Below are 21,426 nucleotides of genomic sequence, written 5' to 3' on the forward strand. Positions count from 1 at the left end.
CATTCAAAAGAATACAATAAATATAAATAGCTATTCACGGGATGAACCGCGTGAATAGCGCGAGTCACTTAAAGTGACCACTACATCACCTTCCCCCTTACAACAATGGAAATGGAGAAAAAATAAATAAATAAATAAATAAATAACAACAGGATCCTATTGTAACAGCAATTCAATATCTGATAAAATCATTAAATTTACAAGGTTCTCTAATAACCCTACCACGAGAAGAAGTGACACGAGTAGAAAGAACATTGTTAGGAATGGAAACAGGAACGGAAACATGGTTGCTGGATTGTTGAATCTGATTATCAACACTGTTGTTGATAGGAATAGGATCGTTCAACCAATGACACCACTCAAATTCCTCATTAGGTTCCCTCTTAAAGTCCTTGATAATCCCTGCTTGATGGGGTGAAACCTTGACTAAGTGACGTTTGTTCCACCAACCCTTATTATCTACAAAAGCAGCGCCCTTACTGACTTTGAGAACCCTTAATGGACGACAAAACTTTGATTCTCCTTTTTTACCTTTAATAGGTTTCTTAATCAAAACCCAGTCATCTGTAGAAATATCCACAGATGCAAAGCTAGACTTAGAATCAAACTTCTTTTTCATACTCAATTGGTTTTTAACAACATTTCTGCGAACAGTGTCTAAATCGATACTCTCATCTCCAGACAATTTCTTGAGCCATGAAGGAAACAATTTAGAATGTGAACTCCTGTTCCTCAACAAAACAAAAGGAGAAACTCCAGTAGTGCAGTGGGGGGATGTATTATAATGCCAAACTTTCTCCTTAATGAAATTAACTACGTTTGCACCACAAGCTATTGCTGTCTGTATACCCTCTTTGATCACTGTGTTTCCTCTTTCTACTAGACCATTAGAAGATGGGGAATGCAATGCAACCTTAAGTTGTTTAATGTCAAGACCGCCGAGAAATTCCTTCATTTTATCCAAAATGAAATGTGTACCGTTATCACTAACTAGTACTTTAGGGGATCCTTCTATGTCAAAAATCTTTTTCAAAAATGAAATGGTTGAATCAGAATCAGGAGATTTAACAAATTCGTGGTACATCCACTTAGAATAATAATCAACCAATAAGATGACATACTTACATTCTTGATCAAGGATAGAGTAAGGCCCTGAAAAATCAATGCCAACCTTTTCCCACGCCATTTGAGGAAATTCAGTTGGGCATAATGGCATTTTCATCGTGTGCCAATGCTTATCAGAAACTAGACATTCGGGGCAGGAATCAATTAATCTCCTGACCTGAATATCTAAAGAAGGCCACCAGTAGTGTTCCTTAATCCTCATAATGGTCTTAGTGATCCCTAAATGACCCTTATGAGCTTCCTCAATAATTAAAGGTCGTAGTTTGAAAGGAGGAATAAATTTGTCCCCTCTACGGACAATGCTATTCTCAACTGAAAGCTCACCAGCTATTTGTGCAAATCTGCGTAATTCGCCTTCCAAACACCTGGGTTCAGGCCAATTATGAGTTGTGTAGTGCATGACTTTTTGGAGAACAGGATCATTAGAGCCAGTTTCTTTCCAATCAACCTCTGACAAGACAGAAGAAAGATTACCTACAGCGTCAACCAAAGCGACACATTCAATATCCTCCGGAGACATATCATCATCATCATCTTTAATCATAGAAAGTCTTGAAAGGCAGTCAGCTCTAAAATTTTTGCCACCGCTAATGTGTTTGACTTCAAAATTAAATTCTTGTAATTTACTAACTAACCTCATTAATCTGGCTGACATACAGGAAGAAGCAACCTTTTCAAAAATGTTTACGAGTGGTTTGTGGTCAGTGACAAGTTCGAACTTCCTCCCCCAAATATATGTTCTAAACTTATGTACGGCCCACACACAAGCCAAAGCTTCCCTTTCGATTGTGCTATACCTAGTCTCAAATGATTTAAGTGAGCGAGAAGCGAAAGCAACTGTTTGCTCATTCCCTCCAACTTTCTGAGTTAATACTGCGCCCAGACCAGACATACTAGCGTCCACAGTTATGGAAGAAAGGCAATCATCCCTAAATGCGTGGAGGGCTTTGGCAGACACAATTAGTTTCTTAACACCATTAAAAACTTTATCTAGATCAGGAGACCAGGTAAAACTGCAGCCCTTTCTTAACAAACTCCGTAGGGGTTCTACCAACTCAGAATAAGCAGGAACAAATCTAGCGTAGTACTCGGCTAGGCCAAGAAAGGATCTAAGAGAGTCCTTGTCTGATGGGGGTTTGGCGTCTTCTATTGCTCTAACCACAGAGAATTTTGGTTTAATCCCCTCCCTAGATATGGTATGTCCTAAATAATCCAGTTCTTTTACTGCAAATTTGCATTTGTCACCACGGACAGTCATTTTTTTAGACATCAAGATGATGAGGACTCGCCTCAAAATCGTGTTATGTTCTTCAAAAGACTTAGCAAATATTAATATATCATCAAGGTAAGCCTGAACCCCGGGAACTTCTTTGAATAGTGAATCCATAAGTTTCTGGAAGACACTCCCAGCTGAAGCTAGGCCAAAAGGGAGCCGTAAAAATTTAAATGCACCAAAGGGTGTAATAAAAGTGGTTAACTCTTGTGACTCTTTTGAGAGAGGTACTTGGTGGTAAGCTGACTTTAAGTCAATCAGAGAGAACCACTTAGCTCCACCCAGATTAGCTAGTAGTTCGTGAATCTTCGGTAGGGGGTGGCAATCAACAATAATATTTTTGTTTAGGCCGCGTAAATCGTCACAGAGCCTAATCTCGCCAGTCTTTTTGCGAGCGACTACAATTGGGGCGACCCATTGTGAGGAATCAACTGGCTTAATTCCTTGAACACACAAATCTTTCAAAGACTTATCCAATTCTGCACGCACACTTAAGGGGACAGATCTGACTTTATGAGCTATAGGCTGGGCTCCTGGAATAAGTCTTATTTTATGTTCAAAACCCTCAACGCTGCCGACATTGTCGCTGAATACAGGTTTAAATTCTTCCATTAGAAGTTTCACATCAAAAGGTTGCTCAATAGACATGCAGTCAATTCTAGAAATTGGTAACTCCCCAACCTTAACTGGATTGTCATCGCCAGGAACTAAGTATAGACCCATACGAGCTAGGTCTTTCCAGCCAACTATGTTTTTACCCTTTTCTACTACATAGATTTTGGTAATCGTCTCTCTGCCTAGACATTGTACTAGGCCCTCAAAGTAACCAATCATGTCGATGTCTTTTTCCCCTAACGCTTTAGGGTTAACATCTGGCTTACATAACTTCACTTCTCTTTTCCACAAATCATAGAAGGTTGAATCCCTTAGAATAGTAAAAGGCGAGCCAGAATCCGCCATGACTTGTAAAGGGACATTGTCAATAATAGCAGAACACAAAGGGCCTTTTATGTCATCCACTAGTCCATTGTCATCTAACGTAACCACAATATTAGAAAAAGCATCAGAGCATTCATCATATACATTGGACTCAATATAATTGACAGAAGGACTTTTCTTCACACTTCTGCACACCCCTTGAAAATGACCTATTTTTTTTACAGGAAGTACAGCGTCTGTTCATAGCAGGGCATCCCTGGAAATTACCTAAATGATTCTTCGAACCACATCTGTAACAAATAGGTGTTTGTCTTCTTTGACCAAATTTAGGATTTCTGTTTCTAACATTTACTGAGCATACATCATTGTCCGGTTTGGACTCAGGAAGACTAATTACATTAATACAACCTTTAGATGTCTCTGACATAACTTTGCTGGTAATTGCGGAACGTTCAATACTTAAAGACAATTCAATTACTTCATTAAGAGATGGGTTCTTACAACCTAAAATTCTCTCTTTAATTTTCCTAGATGAACAATTAAAAACGAATTGGTCTCTGATGTAATTGTCACAAAGGGGAACAAATTCACATGTTGTGGCTAGGACTCTGAGAGCTGAAATATATTCCTCAACCTTTTCACCCTCATTGTGTTTCCTAGAATAAAAATTATGTCTTTCTAACATAATATTCGGTTCTTCAGCAAATTGTTTTTTTAACTTTGCTACAGCTTCCATGTATAAGTTCCAATTACGATCACCACTTTGGCCAGCAGGGGGAGGTATAGGAGGTATACTTTTAAAAATACGTTGAGCTGCTTGGCCCAAACAGCCAAACAGAATGGCAAATTTACGTTCAGGAGAAAAATCAACCGCATCAATAGCAATAATGTGATTTTCAAATAAGGAGAACCACTCTTTCCAAATAATTTCTGGAGATCCAGGCTTACTCAAAAAATGAGGGGGTTGAGTAATGTGTTGTAAATGAAAATTAGCCATAGTCAATATAAAACAATTAATAGGAAAACAATATGGAAGAAGCAATAAAAGAGTTTTTAAAGAGAGCGTATCTCTGAAAAGACACGCTGAGTTGCAGGAGTAAAATCAATGTAACAGGTAGGATACAGTGAAATAGTTAATTTCTTAGCGTGCGCATCGCTGAAGAAATGCGTTGTGAAATGGTTAATTTCCTAGCGTGCGCATCGCTGTGAATAAACAGTTAGGTTTTCAAGCGTGTGTATCGCCGAGGCAATGCGCTGGAATTAACAGATACACAGTTAATTTTTAAAGCGTGCGCATCGCTGAAGTAATGCGTTGGAAATTGTATTTTACTGTGTAAGTTTCCCAGAAGATAAGCCGTCTTTCGTATCAGCTTGTACACGTTGATGTCAGGTTTCCAGTTTAAAAGGTAAACAAGGAAATGTGAATTCGTCAATCAAAGCGCATCAGAGATTGGTTTAAACACTGACGAATCACAAGCGCTTCAGTGGTTGGGAAATGCTGACGAATCACAAAGGCCAAACGTGGTAAAGTGAGGAAATAAAGATATTTTGAATAACCAATCCTCACGGGTGAAAAGAAATGAAATGTTCTCTTTTAACCAATAAATGAAGAAGGTATGAAATGGCCAATCCTGACGCTTGTTATGAGTCAGTCGCGCATGATGAAAACGACGTACCTTGAAAGAGCAAGAAGATTCATTGAAGAGCTTCGTGAAGAAGACAAGGTGGGTCTTGGATTAGAAAACCAGACGAAAATGCTGCGTGGGTATGGCGTAGAGTTTAGTTCCTGATTGTCGCCAAATGTTAAAGGATGAATAATCCACTTGAAACTGATGGTAGATGAATTAGGTTTATTCGTGAAGTAAAATAAACTCCACCCGATGCGCGATGCTCCCGTTCAGCGGTGGATCCCAACGGAGACTGCTCATACGTTAAGGAAACCGGCTGAACGGCCGCATCGCACGAGGGTGCCATATTGAAACATAACACGACGCGCGACCACACACACGTGGTCGTGCATTCAAAAGAATACAATAAATATAAATAGCTATTCACGGGATGAACCGCGTGAATAGCGCGAGTCACTTAAAGTGACCACTACACCGGTTTTGATTGAGGAGGCGGAGGAGGGGGAGAGCTGGGGGGCAGGAGGAAGTGGTGCAAGGGGGGAGTCCTCCTCGGAGGGAGAGGGGAGTAGGTGCCAGGCAGTAGGCCACAGTCACCAGGGGTGGGTGCACGGAGGGTCGCGTGGGCGAGTGGGAGCGGGGGGGGGGGGCAGTTGAGACTGAGCTGGGGAGGGGCACTGGGGTGAAGATGGGGAGGGGGCCCTGGGGGACGAGAGGGTGGTGGATCCCAAGGGGGTGGGGAGGGTGAGGAGGTGCGCATCTGGGGGTTTGGAGGGGGCATCGGGGAGTCGGTGGGGGCCGGGCAGGGGTGCGGCGCTTGTGGGGGAGTGGTTTGGGGCGCAGGGAGAGAGACCCCTCGGAGTGGGGTGTCGGGGAGGAGGAGGCGTGTGGTCGGGCGGGCGGGACGGGGGGTTGGTTGGGAGTGGGGGATTGGGGGAGAGGTGGGAGGGGGGCACTCGGCGGGAGGGGGTCGGAGGATGAGGGGGGTTTGGGGGGCTCAGGGGGGGATCGGGCGGGACAGGGGTCAAATTTACCCTGGCATGCTGGACTAGGTGCTCGGGAGAGCAGCATGCGGCTCCGCTCAACCGAGGGGATGGGCCGGTTCTGCCTGGTACGGGCGGCCGCGCTCCACAGAGTGACCATGTGGCAACTCACACAGGGAGGCGGGCGGTAGGTCCCTGCCAGCTCCACCCCGAAGGGTCGACACGGCCGCCGGGGGATGGGGGCGATGGTCCGGGACGGCGGAACCAGATCTGGAGGACTATCGCAGGGATGGGAGGAGAGAGAGTGTGGATTTGGAGGACTTGCTGCGCACATGTAGGGTGGAGGCTGGTTTGAGCAGGGTAGAGCCCAGGGGCAGAGGTGGTAGGAGTCTTGATTTGGTGGAGGTACAGGAGATGGAACAGGTTGAGATACTGCAGCTGGATTACGAGGAGGAATCTCCTCAGGAAGGGGAGACTCGGGAACGGAGGGGGGAGCGAGGGCTGGGGGGGGGAGCAGCGTAACTATGTTCATAGTGTGTTACAGGAACGCCCCAGACAAGGATCTGCGAGAGTGATGGCCCCCCTGCTCCACTGGTTAGGCGGCGGGACCCGGTGCGGACGCTAGCCTTGACGCCAGGTAAGGACGGTAAGGGGATCAGGTTGGGCATGCCCAGTCGAGAGGATGTATCAGTGGGGACGGATGCACGTGGAGAGCTGCGGGTGAGGCTTAATAAGGGGCAGTATGTGAAGGATACGGGGGTAGGCCCAGACGAGGCGAACACTGGTGGACCGGAGGTCGGCAAGGCCGACGGGGCAGTGTCGGGGGGGCCGGGGCAGCGAAGCCAGGTGACGGCACAGACAGAGGAAAAGGGGGGAAGAGAGCTGTGATGTACCAGTGCGCGAACTTCCCTACATGGGCATTACAAAGCCACTGGGGGCGCATCTATCGCTGGCAACTAAGGAAAAGATTTGGAAATGGGAATATGTGGAGAGGAAGGGTCAAAGGAGGAGGAGCAGCAGTTGGCCCGGCGACTCAAAGTGCCCTTGACCATTTATAACTGGTCAGCCGCTTTCCTGATCTTCGCCAGCGTATATTGCGGGAAGTACCTGGAGCGGGCAGTGGCGCTTTTTAAGTATATGGATGTGGTCTGGCGGGCGCAGATCGCGTATGGGGGTATACCTGGTCACCTTACGACGAGGAGTTTCGTGCACGCTTGGCATCGGATCCGGAGGCGAACTGGGGTGAGATTGATTCAGATCTGTATCAACAGACTATGGGGGGAGTGAAGTTTGGCAGGACGATATATACGGCCAGGGCCTTCCGCTGACGCCATCCCCATTTTCGGCGCGCCCCACCCGTGGAGGGGTGGAGCACGGAGACGGGACTGCAGTCACCACCGTTGGAGCCTGTTGGGACTTCAAGAAAGGCTTGTGTGGCAGGCAATATTGTCATTTTTGGCATGAGTGCTCGAAATGCGGGAAGAGACACCCGGTAGTGCGCTGCTGGGGAGTCGGGGGCAGTACACAGGGTCAGCAGCCCGCGGCGGTCGGAGCACAGTCAGGGGGGAGGGGGGGGGGGGGAAGGGGGAGCGGGGGCTGTGGGAAAAGGCTTGTACGCCGGTTAAGTTGGAGCGGCTGGAGCTCTTCCTGGCGTCGTACCAGCGGGCAGACGATGCGGCCACGTTAAGGCGGGGTTTTCGGGAAGGTTTCCGACTATGGTACGAGGGCCCGCCGATAGCCAGGTGGGCGGAGAACCTCAAGTCAGTGAATGCACACAAAGCGGTGGTACGAGAGAAATTGTTTAAGGAAGTGCGAGAAGAGCGGATGGCGGGCCCTTTTGGAGAGGCACCGATCCGGGACTTGATTATATCACCTATTGGCGTGGTGTCTAAGAAGGAGCCAGGGCAGTTTCGTTTGATACAGCACTTGTCGTGGCCAGAAGGGTCATCTGTGAATGACTATATCTCATGAGAGCGGACGTCGGTGTCTTACTCATCCGTGGATGTGGCACGGCGGATGGTGGTGGCGGAGGTAGGGGCAGGTGCCCTCATTGCAAAATGCAACATCAAGTCGGCATTCAGGCTGCTACCAGTACACCCGGAGGATCACCAGTTGTTGGGGATCCAGTTTGACGGGGGCATTTTGTGGATAAGGCATTGCCCATGGGGTGCTCAATGTTGTGCGCCTTGTTCCAGAGTTTCAGTTCCTTTCTGCAGTGGGCTTTTTCCTGGCACACAGGCTCAAGTACGGTGACGCACTATCTGGATGACTTTTTCTTGGTGAGACAGCCTGGTTCGACGGACTGCCAGCAGTAGCTGGACGATTTTATGGAACTCATGGGCTATTTGGGTGTGCCCTTGGCGACTGAGAAAACGCACGGTCCCAGTACAGTGCTGTCATTTTTGGGAATTGAGCTCAACTCAGTGGCCATGGAAGCATGCCTGCCGGAGGAGAAGGAGGTGACTATGTTGGCATTGGTAGATGGCATTTTGAGCAAGCGGAAAGTGACGGTGTGTGAGGTACAGGTGCTGCTGGGACATTTGAACTTTGCATGCCGAGTTGTGGGGGGCGTACTTTTTGCAGATGGCTGGGTCTTGCGCTGTCCGGCTTGACCCTGCCTCATCACCTTCTGCGCTTGTGGGCGGGGACGAAGGAGGACCTGCGTATGTGGCGGGCCTTTTTGGGGCGATTTAATGGTGTGCCCATGGCGCCCCCCGAGAACTGGGAATGGGACGTCACCATGTCGTCGGATGCGGTGGGGGTAGGCGGCTTCAGGCTGAACTGGGGGGGGGGAAGGTGGTGTGCAGACCAATGGCCGCAGCATTGGCAAGGCGGGGGCGGAGTATCGCGTTTTTGGAGTTTTTTCCGCTGGTGGTATCCGTGTGGGCAAGGGAGTTGGCACACAAGCTGGTGCGGTTTGAGGTGGACTATATGTCAGTGGTGCAGGTGGTGAATAGGCAGTCGGCTAGGGACGCACAGGTGTTGAAGTTGATGAGAGTTTTCGTAATGTGCTGTTTGGAGCATGAAATTCTGTTTCAAGCTCGTCATGTACCGGGTGTGGACAATGACATGCCGGATGCTTTGTCTCATTCACAATGGCAGAGGTTCCATGGGCTAGCCATGGAGGCGGGCAAATGCAAGACGCCGGTGCCAGTGGATTTGTGAGCGGTAGGAGAAACCGGATCGAACAGCTGCTAAGTGCGTCGGTGGCCGTGTCTACCTAGCAGACGTATGAGCAGGCATGGGGTGAGTTTTTGTACGGGGGAGCAGTACGACAGAGTGATCAATGGAGACGGGAGGAGCAAGTGGTACAATTTATGCTGCGCATGATGTATAAGGGTTTGACGATCACAGGGAAATTGTCGGCGGTGGCTTTCATGGGAAAGTTGTGGTGGAGGTATGCAACGTCCGCGGGGGAGCTGGGGACGCGTCTTTTGGAGAGATGGGCAAGGGAGAAAGGGGCCAGGGTTAGTCAGTGCCGGCCCATTACGGAGGGCATGCTCGCTGGACTGTTAGGGACTTTGCCGGCGGTTTGTCGCGACCGGTGGGGAGGTGGTACTGTTTTCCACGCTGATGTTGTGGATGTATTTTGGGGCTTTCAGAGTTTTGGAAATGGTGGGGATTAAAGGTAGGCCTGGGTTCCTCTGGGGGGATGTGGACCTTAGGGCGAAGGAGGTTGCGGTGCGTCTGCGGCGTTCAAAAAACGACCAACGGGGCATCGGAACGTGGGTGGTGATGGGACCGGTGGAGTCACAGGTTTGCCCGGCGGCGTGGGAACGGCTGTTGGTGTCTGAACAGCGGGGTCCGGTTGGGGGAAGTATTTGGCCGTGGGAACAAGGGCAGGGTGACGCCGCCTCAGTTGTTGTGGGTCCTGCGGCACGCCCTACGAGTCATGGGTGAGGATCCAGCGGCTTTCGGGACACACTTGTTTCGGATCGGAGCGGCGGGGAGGCACGGTTGGGGGAGGGAGAACTTCATGCGTTTAGGGCATTGGCGGTCGGATTGCTACAAGAAGTATGTCAGGATAAAGGGGGTAGGGGCGGAATAATAACCTGCATGATTTTCCTCTCTCTGACATGTGTGTCTTTGCAGGTGCGGTGGCGGGCCGACTGCAGCAGTCATGGAGATTTTCATTATAGGACATTCTTTTGTGAAGCGTGCAGAGAGGGCGGAGTGGGAGAAGCAGCGGAATTTGAACTTGGAATTGGACCCAAGGTTGTTTCATTGCCAATGGCAAGGAAAAGGGGGCATGAGGTGGCATGAGCTGTTGAAGGCATTGAACCAAGTTGTCAGAGGGGGAGTATGCCCGGATGTGGTCGTCATCCACTTGGGGGAGAATTGGTTCAGTGCTAGGGGACAGCACTAGTGAAGCAGATGAAGAGGGATTTGTTGGAGATACGGCGCAAGTGGTCAGGTTGAAAAAGTTTTGGTCCCTGTGCACTCGCTTTTATTTAATGAGTCGACTTGCTTTTGTGCTTTTGTGGTTTCGTGGCGCAAACAATTGTTACACGATGCCTAGTCGTGCCTTATCATATAGAAAACACTGCGTGAAGGTTTAGGTCGCCTTTCACATAAAAGTGCACAGAAGTTCAACTCGTAACTAAAGAGTTTCTCCTCCGTTTATTTTCTCATTTTCAATAAATTGATGTCAACAAGTATTGAGGTCATTTCAAATGTCTTTATTCACTTCTTTTCTCTTTTCTTATTATGAATCATAAGGGTATTTTATCATTTCATTAGCAGATCCATATTTAGAAATTATTCTTCCGCCCAATGCATTTCGGGTCGGTATGAATGACCCTTCGTCAGGGGCCTGTGGAATGAATTAATACAGGACCTTAACAAACACTTTCAGTAAACACAAGTCACATATTCAAATAGAAATACGTCATCTCAAACATATATGTTAAATGATATTGCGAAATCTAGATTCTAGCTTTCTAGAGTAGTTGAAAATAGCTGAAAAAATGAGTTCTTGAAAACGTAAACAAGTGGTGAAAAGCCGGATCTGTGCGAAGTGAGTGCTCGGGAATGAAAGAGCCTGATTGGTGAAGGGTACGAGAAACGAAAATAAGGACTCGCGTTGGCGTGGTGGGGCATCGCATTAACGTTGCTGCTTACAGGGATTTAAATTAAATGAAAGCGGCATACGGGAGCGGTAGGGAAGGGAAAAGGACTTACTATAGATCTGCGTGATGGTAATCTCCGCTGCGTCGGGGGTTGCCAATTGTTCGCGGGGTTTGGGAGTTTCTAAATGAGAGAGTTACCGATCACGTGATGCGGGTTACCATGGAAGTCGACAACAGACTTTCCGGGGATATTTTGCGAGTGGTGATCGTGATGAATCAATTAAACGTAAAAAGAAATCATAACGGGTGACTAATGATAAAAAGCAGCTCGAGGGAAATCCAGGGTGGAAAATAAACATAATGAGTGAAATCGAGTGAAATGGCTTAATTCTCCTGAGGAGTCGAATGGATGGAACTACAATAGACATGGAAGAAGTTAAAGGGAAGGGAGGGAAATAGTGGTTCGAGTGTTTACATTGTTAAGTATGAATTCTGAAATGGTAATAACAATGAAAGGTTAATAAATAAAAAAGTACAAGCATCTAAAGTGAGGATACCTAATTATTAAATCATGAACTCAAAAGTGTATTGCTACAAGAAGTATGTCAGGGGGTAGGGGCGGAATAATAACATGCATGATTTTCCTCTCTCTGACATGTGTGTCTTTGCAGGTGCGGTGGCGGGCCGACTGCAGCAGTCATGGAGATTTTCATTATAGGACATTCTTTTGTGAAGCGTGCAGAGAGGGCGGAGTGGGAGAAGCAGCAGAATTTGAACTTGGAATTGGACCCAAGGTTGTTTCATTGCCAATGGCAAGGAAAAGGGGGCATGAGGTGGCATGAGCTGTTGCCGGCATTGAACCAAGTTGTCAGAGGGGGAGTATGCCCGGATGTGGTCGTCATCCACTTGGGGGAGAATTGGTTCAGTGCAAGGGGACAGCACTAGTGAAGCAGATGAAGAGGGATTTGGTGGAGATACGGCGCAAGTGGTCAAGTTGCCATGTGATATGGTCGGAGTTTGTTCCAAGGAAGTTTTGGAGAGGAGATGAGAGGCCAGGAGCCATAGATGAGACAAGTAGGAAAATCAACAGGGAAATGAAGGGGTTTTGTGAAAAGGAGCGGATAAGTACGATGGAGCATCCTGAGTTGGGAAACAGGGCAGTGTATTTCTTTAGGGAGGATGGGGTTCACCTTTCCAGGTATGGGATGGAACTTTACATTGTTCAGTTGAAGGAGGCACTGGATAGGGCACTCGGGGTGCGCGGGTATTCAAGGGTTAAGGCGTCCTAGGCGGGGGTCGAAAGCAGGCAGCCGACTTTCGAGTGGCGGTTTTTACCTAAGGACTGGTAGAATTAGGAGGTCTGCTTTGCCGGGGGGTGGTAAGTGCAACTGTTTATTTAGTTAGTTAGAGAAGCAAGTTGGTTTGGGGGGGAACCATGTTTAAGGGAGGGATGTGGGGTTCTGTTAGGAACATGTTATTTAGCGAGGTGTAGTTTTGTACGGCACAGGCCAAGGGATAATTTTGTGAGGTGCACCAGCTTCGAATAAAGCGGCCTTTGTCACACCTTAAAATGAGTCAGTGTCGGTGCTGTTGCCCCCCTTCCTGCTTGCACATAAACCTGTACGTAGCCATGATTATAAGCAGAGAGATTCATGTTACCAAACTTCACATACCTCATCTAGCTTGTTGAGAAAGGAGTCCACAAAATCCCTTGGGCAGTCTGGCTGCCGGGTGGCTGCGTGGTTCTCAACTTGTTCTCTTAGGAAGGCGTGTAGCTTCTCTGCATTTTCGAACATCTTCACGTGTGCTCCTGGCAGCCTCTTCACAATATTGGGGAATGCGTTGTAGAGCTGTGGATGATGGGTGTTGAAGACATTAGTAAACGGTGTATGAATCGCTATACAGCTGTTTTAACAATTTCAATCTGAGAACTATGAGTTGGCACATATGAAGATAATTGCATTTGGATGTAAAGTTTACTAGGTGTTCTTCAGTAAACTGGAAGATCCCACCTCAGTTTCTTCTACTCCATCAGTCGCATGTCTTTTATTTCTACCACCTATTCTCATGAAGAAAATATAGTTTCCTGCTATGTTTCACCCACCTAACTTGAGTGCCATGAATGTTCGCTTAACGTACATTGCCTCCGCTCTTAGATCTACCCCGATTACTGACCAGTCCAATCTCCCCTCTCTTTCCAGGAAACTCCAGCATCTTAACAAAGAGGCCTGGAATGTAGAGAAAACATGTGGGAATCGGTACACAAACATCTGTTTCTGCAGTAATTTCCCATTCATCAGGATGAAACTCATAATTGTGTGGTATTCCTGTTCCAGCTAATTACTACATCATGTTGTATGGGGATTCCAGGTGCAATGCTACCACATCAGGAGTTACAAGGGTCCTGTAATAAGGGAATTAATGTTGCTGTGATTTATGATTCATTCTTGTCAACATGTCAGGCTCTCAAGGAAATTAAGCCTATAATGTTGCTATGGCTTATAGTTCATGTTCTTTACTTTAATGTTAATCTCACAAAAGATATGTGTGACAAGGTATGAGGTTTGTGATCCTATTATGTTTTTATTTGCAGTCTGAGGCTGTCTCCCGAGTGCTTTATCGCTATATGAAAGAAGGAATAGAATATCTCACCTTAATGTGTAAATGACATTTATAGATTATTTCCCCCTAATCAAAGTCAAATGTATTGTTTTCATGCTTAAAAGAAGGAATGCCCTTAAAACTCACTCAAAGTGAAAATATTTTAAAATTGCGCTCAAGTCTTGCATCAGGATCATCCATACCCGCTGGAACATGTATTTAGAAATGTATTGTACAATCCATAGTCCCAGCTAAAGTCAGTAAATACAAAGGGTGGCAGGGGCCAATGCGAGGGATTGGCAGGCAAAATGGATCACAATTGGAAGTCCATTAAAATATTAGAAAGTACCCAGTATCCACTTTTTTGATTCAGGGGAATAAAACAAATACACACAACAACCCTATACCAGACCTTGTAAATAAAGGAGGAACATACGTCCAACCATTCATATTGCACAAAAAATTGTATTTCTTAACAAAAACGACTTTAAAGTACAAAATCACATGGCCAGGTTATTTCATGTATATGTGCCTAAACATCCTGAAACCATTCTTCACTAAGATACATCTATATAGTTTGATCCTCCGGTTAGATTTCAGTAGTTTCATATGCAGTCATGCACATCTTAGCTTTCTGTTGACATTCCAATGGTTGAGAGTAAATCAATGTTTTCAATGTTCCACCTTAGAGTCTTTATGTTTTGCTGTCACCAAGTTAAAAACTTGTGCAGCTTGCATTTTTTCCCCAATGTAATGGTTTTATGTGTTGAGTGAGGGATACTATGGATAGGAGACAGATGCACCTCAATAGTAGTCTTTCATTTTAAATGGCCTTAAAGAAATAAACAATTTAGCTAGGATTAGTAGCTTTCAGAGGATGAAAGATTTGTTTCTGCATTTTATCTCCTGCACCTCAAATAAATGTCTAGGTGGTCCAGGCAATAATGTCAGCTTGCTTCACGAAGCCTTGAAGGGGGGCAATAGGAAGAAAACATTCTGGCACTGCGGGTGGGAATACTGGATTAAAAAAAATGTAAATCAGAATCATTCAGGTGCTCATAACTGACTGTGCAAATATTCAATAACTGTTGGGAGTCAAACAGATTTCCACTGTACTGCCAGATGTTTAACTTAAGGGAACCAAAAAATACAACCTATGTTTCAGGCATAGGCCTTGTATGCAACAGTGATGCACAAGGGAAAACCTGAACTTGCATTTTGACATTTAGAAATACCACAGGTGCAATACATTATATGAAAATATTGTGGTAGCAAGTAAAGTTTTATTCCAAGTAAGTTATATATTTTATTTTGGTTGAATCCTCAATAAATAAATTATGTCAAACAAAATGTGACATTTTTATAGACCTATGTAGCTGAGAAAGTGTATATTTACTGTATATATCCCATGCAAGTGGGGAGGGCAAGTTGCATATTACTACATCAAGATTGATAATATCAAGCAACGAATATAATCTATTAACTACGTTAAACGATCAGTGTACATTTACTGCTCTTAACTCCACTTCTATTAGCTACCTTTACCATGAGATGTAGTAGGTAGGTCGATGAAGTAGTTGCAATATTGTTCATGTGTTGTGTTGTAATGCAAGTTTTTAGTTAAAATGGAAGATGCACCATTAGTTCTGCCCAGTGCAGAGACATGTACTACTCACATGACCTTTAAAGGAATCTCTTCAGTAAGGTAAACAAGGAGGCCAGAAGATGAATGTAGTCAACATTAATGGGACATGCATCAAATTACAGAACATGTGCAAACTATGATATCTCTATCAAAAGATGACTCTGTAAGGACCTCATGTAGTTTGGCACTCCACTCTCTGGATGCATGTACAGGTGGGATTGCAATAGATTCCTAAACATCTCAAGTCAACAAGTGTTGGCAAAACATTTGTTGATACAGATACCCCCACACAGCCTCGTCATTTAAGTCCTACTTAGACTTTATCTTTAATTCAATGACCATGTTGTATGATTCTTTTACACCAGGAACACAACCTCTGCCTCTCTCTAAACTCAACCCTGTCTTAAAATATGGACCTATTCCGATGCACAGTCACTACATTCAGACTTGTTTTCCTTCGCACTGACTTTAATGAACACTTACAAGAAACCACTATCTCCATGGTATAAACCCAATTTCATATAATTTGGTGGTGCACTCGGCCCCTCGCTTTGTTGTGTCTCATTGACCCTGTGCCTGCTACACTAATGACAATTATGCTCCTAGTTCTTGGCTGGTTGGAGTATTTATTTTAAAGAAAGTTGCCTTTATCTGCCCACTATATTTGAGATCTAAATACAAGTGTTTTACATTGCCATCACTCTGCAGACCAACCAGTCAACCAACTGCATGCCTACAGCATAGACAGACACACACACACACACACACAATTCCCCCCCACTCAATCCCCACATCACTTCCTCCCCTCTTCACTCCAGGATCATGCCTTGAGCTCAGCCTTCTTATCAAATGGTTGGAACTATTAGCCTAGTAATTAGCAGAATCCTGGTTACTTATGTGAAGCCTTCTTCCCTACCTCTTCTAGGCTGATGAACTTCTACCAGTGCCTTAACACAACTTCAGAGCTGCAGAATGTAAGAATTCAATTAATTCTCTCTAACTGAACATTATGTGCTCACAGTAATCAGAGTCAGGAAGGTCCATGTTGTGTTTTACGTCACATAGTCCTATAGAAGTGGTTCTTTTGAGTCCATCAAACACCCCCAAAAAAGAGGACAAAAACACTGTTTATTGATGGCATTAAATACGTACCTGGAATTCCTGTGTTCCCCAGTAGGCAAAGGTTTCTATTGCTATGCCGACCTGTGTCAGGAAAGATTCATCTTCTGAATCGAACCGGTCTCCAAATAACATTGTGCATGTAACATTAGACGCTGCCGCAGCTATCCTGATCATCGGGTCGAAGGGCGCTCCTATTAAACAAGGAAAAGAGATGACCAAGCATGACCATCAGAAATACCATTCAAAATGTCATATCTGCAGGGGGATCAGTTCTGAATGTAACCATCTGAAAGCGCTGAAGAAGTGACCATTGGATTACACTCAGATTCACTAATGTTTACAGACTTTAAAAATGTGACTGCTCGTTTAATATTCTGTTTGGTCAAATCAGAATTCCAAATGTCCAGTGACAATAAGAAAATGCAGTGCATATGAATGAAGTGGAATACAAATTATTGGGCAACTGGAATTCAAATTGCTCACAGGGAGTGTCCAATGTTCGTTTGTTATTTTATTTGAATGCTCATTTCTACTAATTTACAAAACAACCATAATTGGTATTTATATTTTAAATATCTCAGCACACCTAGGTAACACACCAGAATCTTAATTGCACAACTGGAACGTTAGTAACTCCCCTTCCAAATCCCAGAATAGTCAATGGAGTGAAGGTGAAGGTGACTTGTTCACATTTAAGCTAAAAAATAAATGGCTCTCAGTTAATGTGAACCTTTCAAAGCTAAACAATAGGTGGTCCAGTATGGGATCTCTTGGCTTTCTACAGCATTAAGAATGTGATCTAATAGGGGACATTCAGATTTACGAAAGTATAAGACTCAAGCAACTGTCTCTCACTTCCATCTTAATTACTAATTTAACCTTTTGTTGATCGTTTTGACAGTCTGTAAAGAACAGGGCCAAAATATTGCACATTGCAGAGGGTGCCATCATTAAATAGTTTGTTCTGGGTTAATACATTGTGCACATGTAGGGCCAAATGTAAGTTGGTTTTTAGCGTGCGCAAACGGGTTTTAGACCCGTTTGCACACACTAAAAACGTTGGGCCCATATACAAAACCTATTTTGCGGCTCGCTACTCAGTTAGCCACTTGCAAAATAGGTTTTGTGACTCGCTATTAGGAAGGGGCATTCTCTTCCTAATAGCAACTCATGAGCCGTGTATGAATGTTTTGCAACCACAATTGCGGTCGCGAAACACTTGCAAATTACCACTTACTTTAAGTAGGTGATAATGTAACCGCAAATGGGAAGGGGTCCCCCGGGGACCCCTTCCCCTTTGAAAATGCATATGAAAATATTTTTTAAGGGTTGACAGTGGTCCCAGGGACCACTGCATGCTCTTAAAAAAAGAAACAAAAACGTTTCATTTTAAGTTTTTTTAAATGCAGCCCGTTTTCCTTTAAGGAAAATGGGCTGTATTTTTATTTAAAAACTGCTTTATTTAAAAGCAGTTCCAGACATGGTGGTCTGCTGAGCCCAGCAGGCCACCCTTCCTGGGAGGGCCAACCATTTACAAAGGGGTCGCAAAATGAGAGTGCCTTATTAATATTAATGAGTCACGCATTTTGTGACCCCATTGAGAATCGCAATCAGTGTCTCTGACGCTGTTGTACATAGTAAATTGCAAGTCGCAATTTGCGAATCGCAATCGAGTGCAAATTGCGAGGCGCAATTTACTATGGTCGTACATCTAGAGCGTAGCTCTTTGTTTGTGTTACCATCAGAACACTAGATATGTAGAGAATGCCTGTTTCTTCTCAAGCTGTGTTGGTTCAAATCTTGGACAGATGGCCTGGGAGATAAGCCTGGCAAGGAGCTGTTGGAGGTGGTGTAAAAGATTTGACAATAGCCCTGTTTTATTAACTACATCAGACTCCAGTGTGACTACCAACAAAATACTGGTGACGAGGATGGGATCTGAACCCACCCGTGCAAAGCACAATGACCACTGCACTTTCTTACAATATTTGTCAACTACAGCAGTAAATCATAGTATCCATCTTTCATCCTTTTACTTTATCTCAACAAACCAATAAATATATTTAAACATATTGTTATTTTGGTGTTCCTTTTCTTTTAAAAAGAAAAATAGGACAGTTAATAAATATCTGTTTTTTTTTAAATTCATGAGAGGTCTGTTCAGGCATATCAGTGGAAGATGGTCTGCTAAGAATTTCTTTATATAAATAACATTTAGTGCATGAGCAAAATATTCCATTGCAGGTATTCACAGAGTATTTATTCTTAGAATATGCAGGTAAAATCTCTGTGTTGATATGCAAGTACCTTTCCATTACTATGTCTTATTCTGAGTGGCACACTATTGGGGGTAAAATAGCTCTTCGCAGCATCTGAGATATTGGCACAGATGCTTAACAAGAGCGTTTTTTTCCGGTGAAGATGTGTGATTATTACATATGCACTTATTTCAACAGAAAAAACTTGTAGGGATGGGGTACTTTTTCACATATGAGATTAACATAAAATCAAAATAAAATCTAAATTCCCTGGAAAACATACTTAAGTTTTTGTATGGTTAGGATGCGAAACATAAAACCACGGAAGTTGGCCAATTATTCCAAAGTGCACAAACCAAAGCCGACATGCCTGACAGAATGCTGCTGACGACCTCGATGCCATCAAAAATGTTTTCTGAGATGCCATTAGTGATGTATTTGATGATGTCACTTAACATTCCATTAGTGATAGCATGTATGGAGTCAACCACCAGTTTCAGTGATTGTTTGGTTTTGCTTTATGATCCTCACGTCATAAAATATTTTTCCTTGGGGGGAATGTCTGAGTTTATTAAATATACATTAATGCCTAATGAGCAAAACAAATCTAACTTTCCTTTCAAATTTTTAGAGCATGTGTTTCTTCACATGGAACCAATGTTTTTATATTCCCTAATAGCCAACCCTCTGTGTGACCAAAACACTCTGTCCATAACCCATCGGTACTAGCAGTGTGGATTAGTCTCAGGGCCTGGCCTGGGAACTTTGCCCTTTAACCCTTTTGCTCTCTGAATTGACCACCCAGCAACAAATCTACATGAAATTTGGAACAAGTTTATCAAGTTTCTTCCATTTGTGGTACTTGAAATTTCATGCAGATTCACTGAACTATACAAAATGTCCTATAAAATCAAACCATGTGTGACCCCTTTTCCAAATTGTCCGTTAACGGATCTGAATGAAAAGTGGGATGAATTCCTTCAGCTTCACATGGTGTCTGTCAAATTTCAAGCAGATTTTTGTAATCTCTAATAGCAAATGAACATGAATTTCAGCCCCACTTCCATTTTGACAGAGCTGTCTGAAATGTGACACACCAAGATTGTGGCTAACAGGGGTTTCCAACTTTTCTGATCTACTTTTGATCTGTGAAAAGCAGCCTGAACTATTCATAGATATTATGAATCATGACTAGTGCATGTAGGACTACTGAGAATAAGCCGTCTGCAGTCTGGCACTCGAGACTCCACTCCGATTCCTGCAGCCATTCTTCTCTGGCCCAGTTTTCATGTATGAAGAGTCACTGATAGAGCGCGGTATGCAGCATGACAAATCTCTATAAAAATTTGCTAGATTGAGACCAGAGAAAGGTGGTCTTATTGTGGTTCTTCTACGTTCCTCAGGCTGTCATTGTACATGTTTATGTTTTAGTGTGGGGCCCTGTCATTGATCTAGCTGGCTATTACTCCTAAGATCTGGAGATGAGCGGTGCTACCTCCTTCAACGTCTGCAGACCCTGGACTAGGTTTTACTACTATGAGCTACTTCCATGGAGCTGGTGAGCTACATGTAGCACCTGAGCTACTCACTGGAGACTCATGGGCTAAATGTATCACAAATGTACATTCATCAAATGGAGGAAAAGCTAAAGCAAAATTAAAAGAAACATTTTCAACTGACATGATGTACATACAATTACCCATTTGAAGGATGCCCATATCTTTTTGTAATTCAAATATATCAAAAACATTTAACTGATTTATACCAAAGCAGAAAAGGCAGTTTTCTTTGTAAGCTTTTCATTTCAATCCACGCTTGGGGTAATTCAACAGAGATCTTTTGCCAGTTGTCTCCTATAAATCAGGAGGAGACTGGTTGCCCCCTCCTCAAAGATTCAGTGAGGAACAGACAAAATCAGGTCATATGCACACTGGTGTTCTGCTATGCAATATGTATGGATAGCTCATGTGAGCCTATCCATACATATTGTCCAATCTCGGACTCAAACAACTTGTTGACACCCCCACCCACCTTGCCGGACACACGCTCGACCCTATCTTCACCTCCAGCAAACACATCTCATTCGATCAGACCACAGCTCTCCATTGGACGGACCACAGCTGCGTTCACTTCAGCTACAAAAAGACCACGACCCACAACCTATTCCTCGAAGTAATTGGAACAAAATCACCACCGACCAACTCTTCACATCGCTTAACCAAAACCCCCCTACCATATCATCGGACCCAAACCAAGCTGCCACCAAACTCACACAATGGATCACCCTCAGCGCTGACGAATTAGCACCCTTGAAAAACCAAAAGACCAAACAAAAAGGCCCCCTGGTTCAACGATGACCTTAAGAAATCCAAGAAGTTATGTCGTACCCTCGAGAAAACACCCAATCACTGACAACCTGACCAGCTTCAAGGACGCCACCTGCATACACCACCAACTGATAGGATCCACCAAGAAATTAGCATTCAAGGATCGACTAGACAACAACGCCCACAACAGTAAGTAATTATTCAACATCGTTAAAGATTTTACCAACCCCACCGCCGGCACCAACGACATCACTCCCTCTCAAGACCTCTGCAACTCTTTATCCTCTTTTTTCCACAACAAAATCGTCGACATACATAACAGCTTATAAAACCAACCCGAAGAACAGTCCACTCCACCCACCTCCGAACCAAATCAGCACTCTCACGAACTTTGCACCTGGAACCCAATCACTACCGAAGACACCATCCGCCTGATGAACTCCATCCATTCAGGATCAC

General features: G+C 44.5%; 1 protein-coding gene across 1 annotated transcript in view; it reads right to left on the reverse strand.

Annotated features, from left to right (window-relative positions):
- The window catches only part of LOC147702002 (cytochrome P450 2B2-like), a 369,916-nt gene that overhangs the window by 81,264 nt on the left and 267,226 nt on the right, over positions 1 to 21,426 (reverse strand). Inside the window, exons 4-5 of the mRNA XM_086930617.1 lie at positions 16,413 to 16,573; positions 12,688 to 12,864 (exon numbers count right to left, since the gene is read on the reverse strand). Of these exons, the coding sequence (XP_086786743.1) occupies positions 12,688 to 12,864; positions 16,413 to 16,573 (338 nt within the window). The remainder of the gene's footprint in view (positions 1 to 12,687; positions 12,865 to 16,412; positions 16,574 to 21,426) is intronic.

This window comes from Lissotriton vulgaris, chromosome 7 (genome assembly GCF_964263255.1).
Source record: "Lissotriton vulgaris chromosome 7, aLisVul1.2, whole genome shotgun sequence".
Classification (NCBI taxonomy): domain Eukaryota; kingdom Metazoa; phylum Chordata; class Amphibia; order Caudata; family Salamandridae; genus Lissotriton; species Lissotriton vulgaris.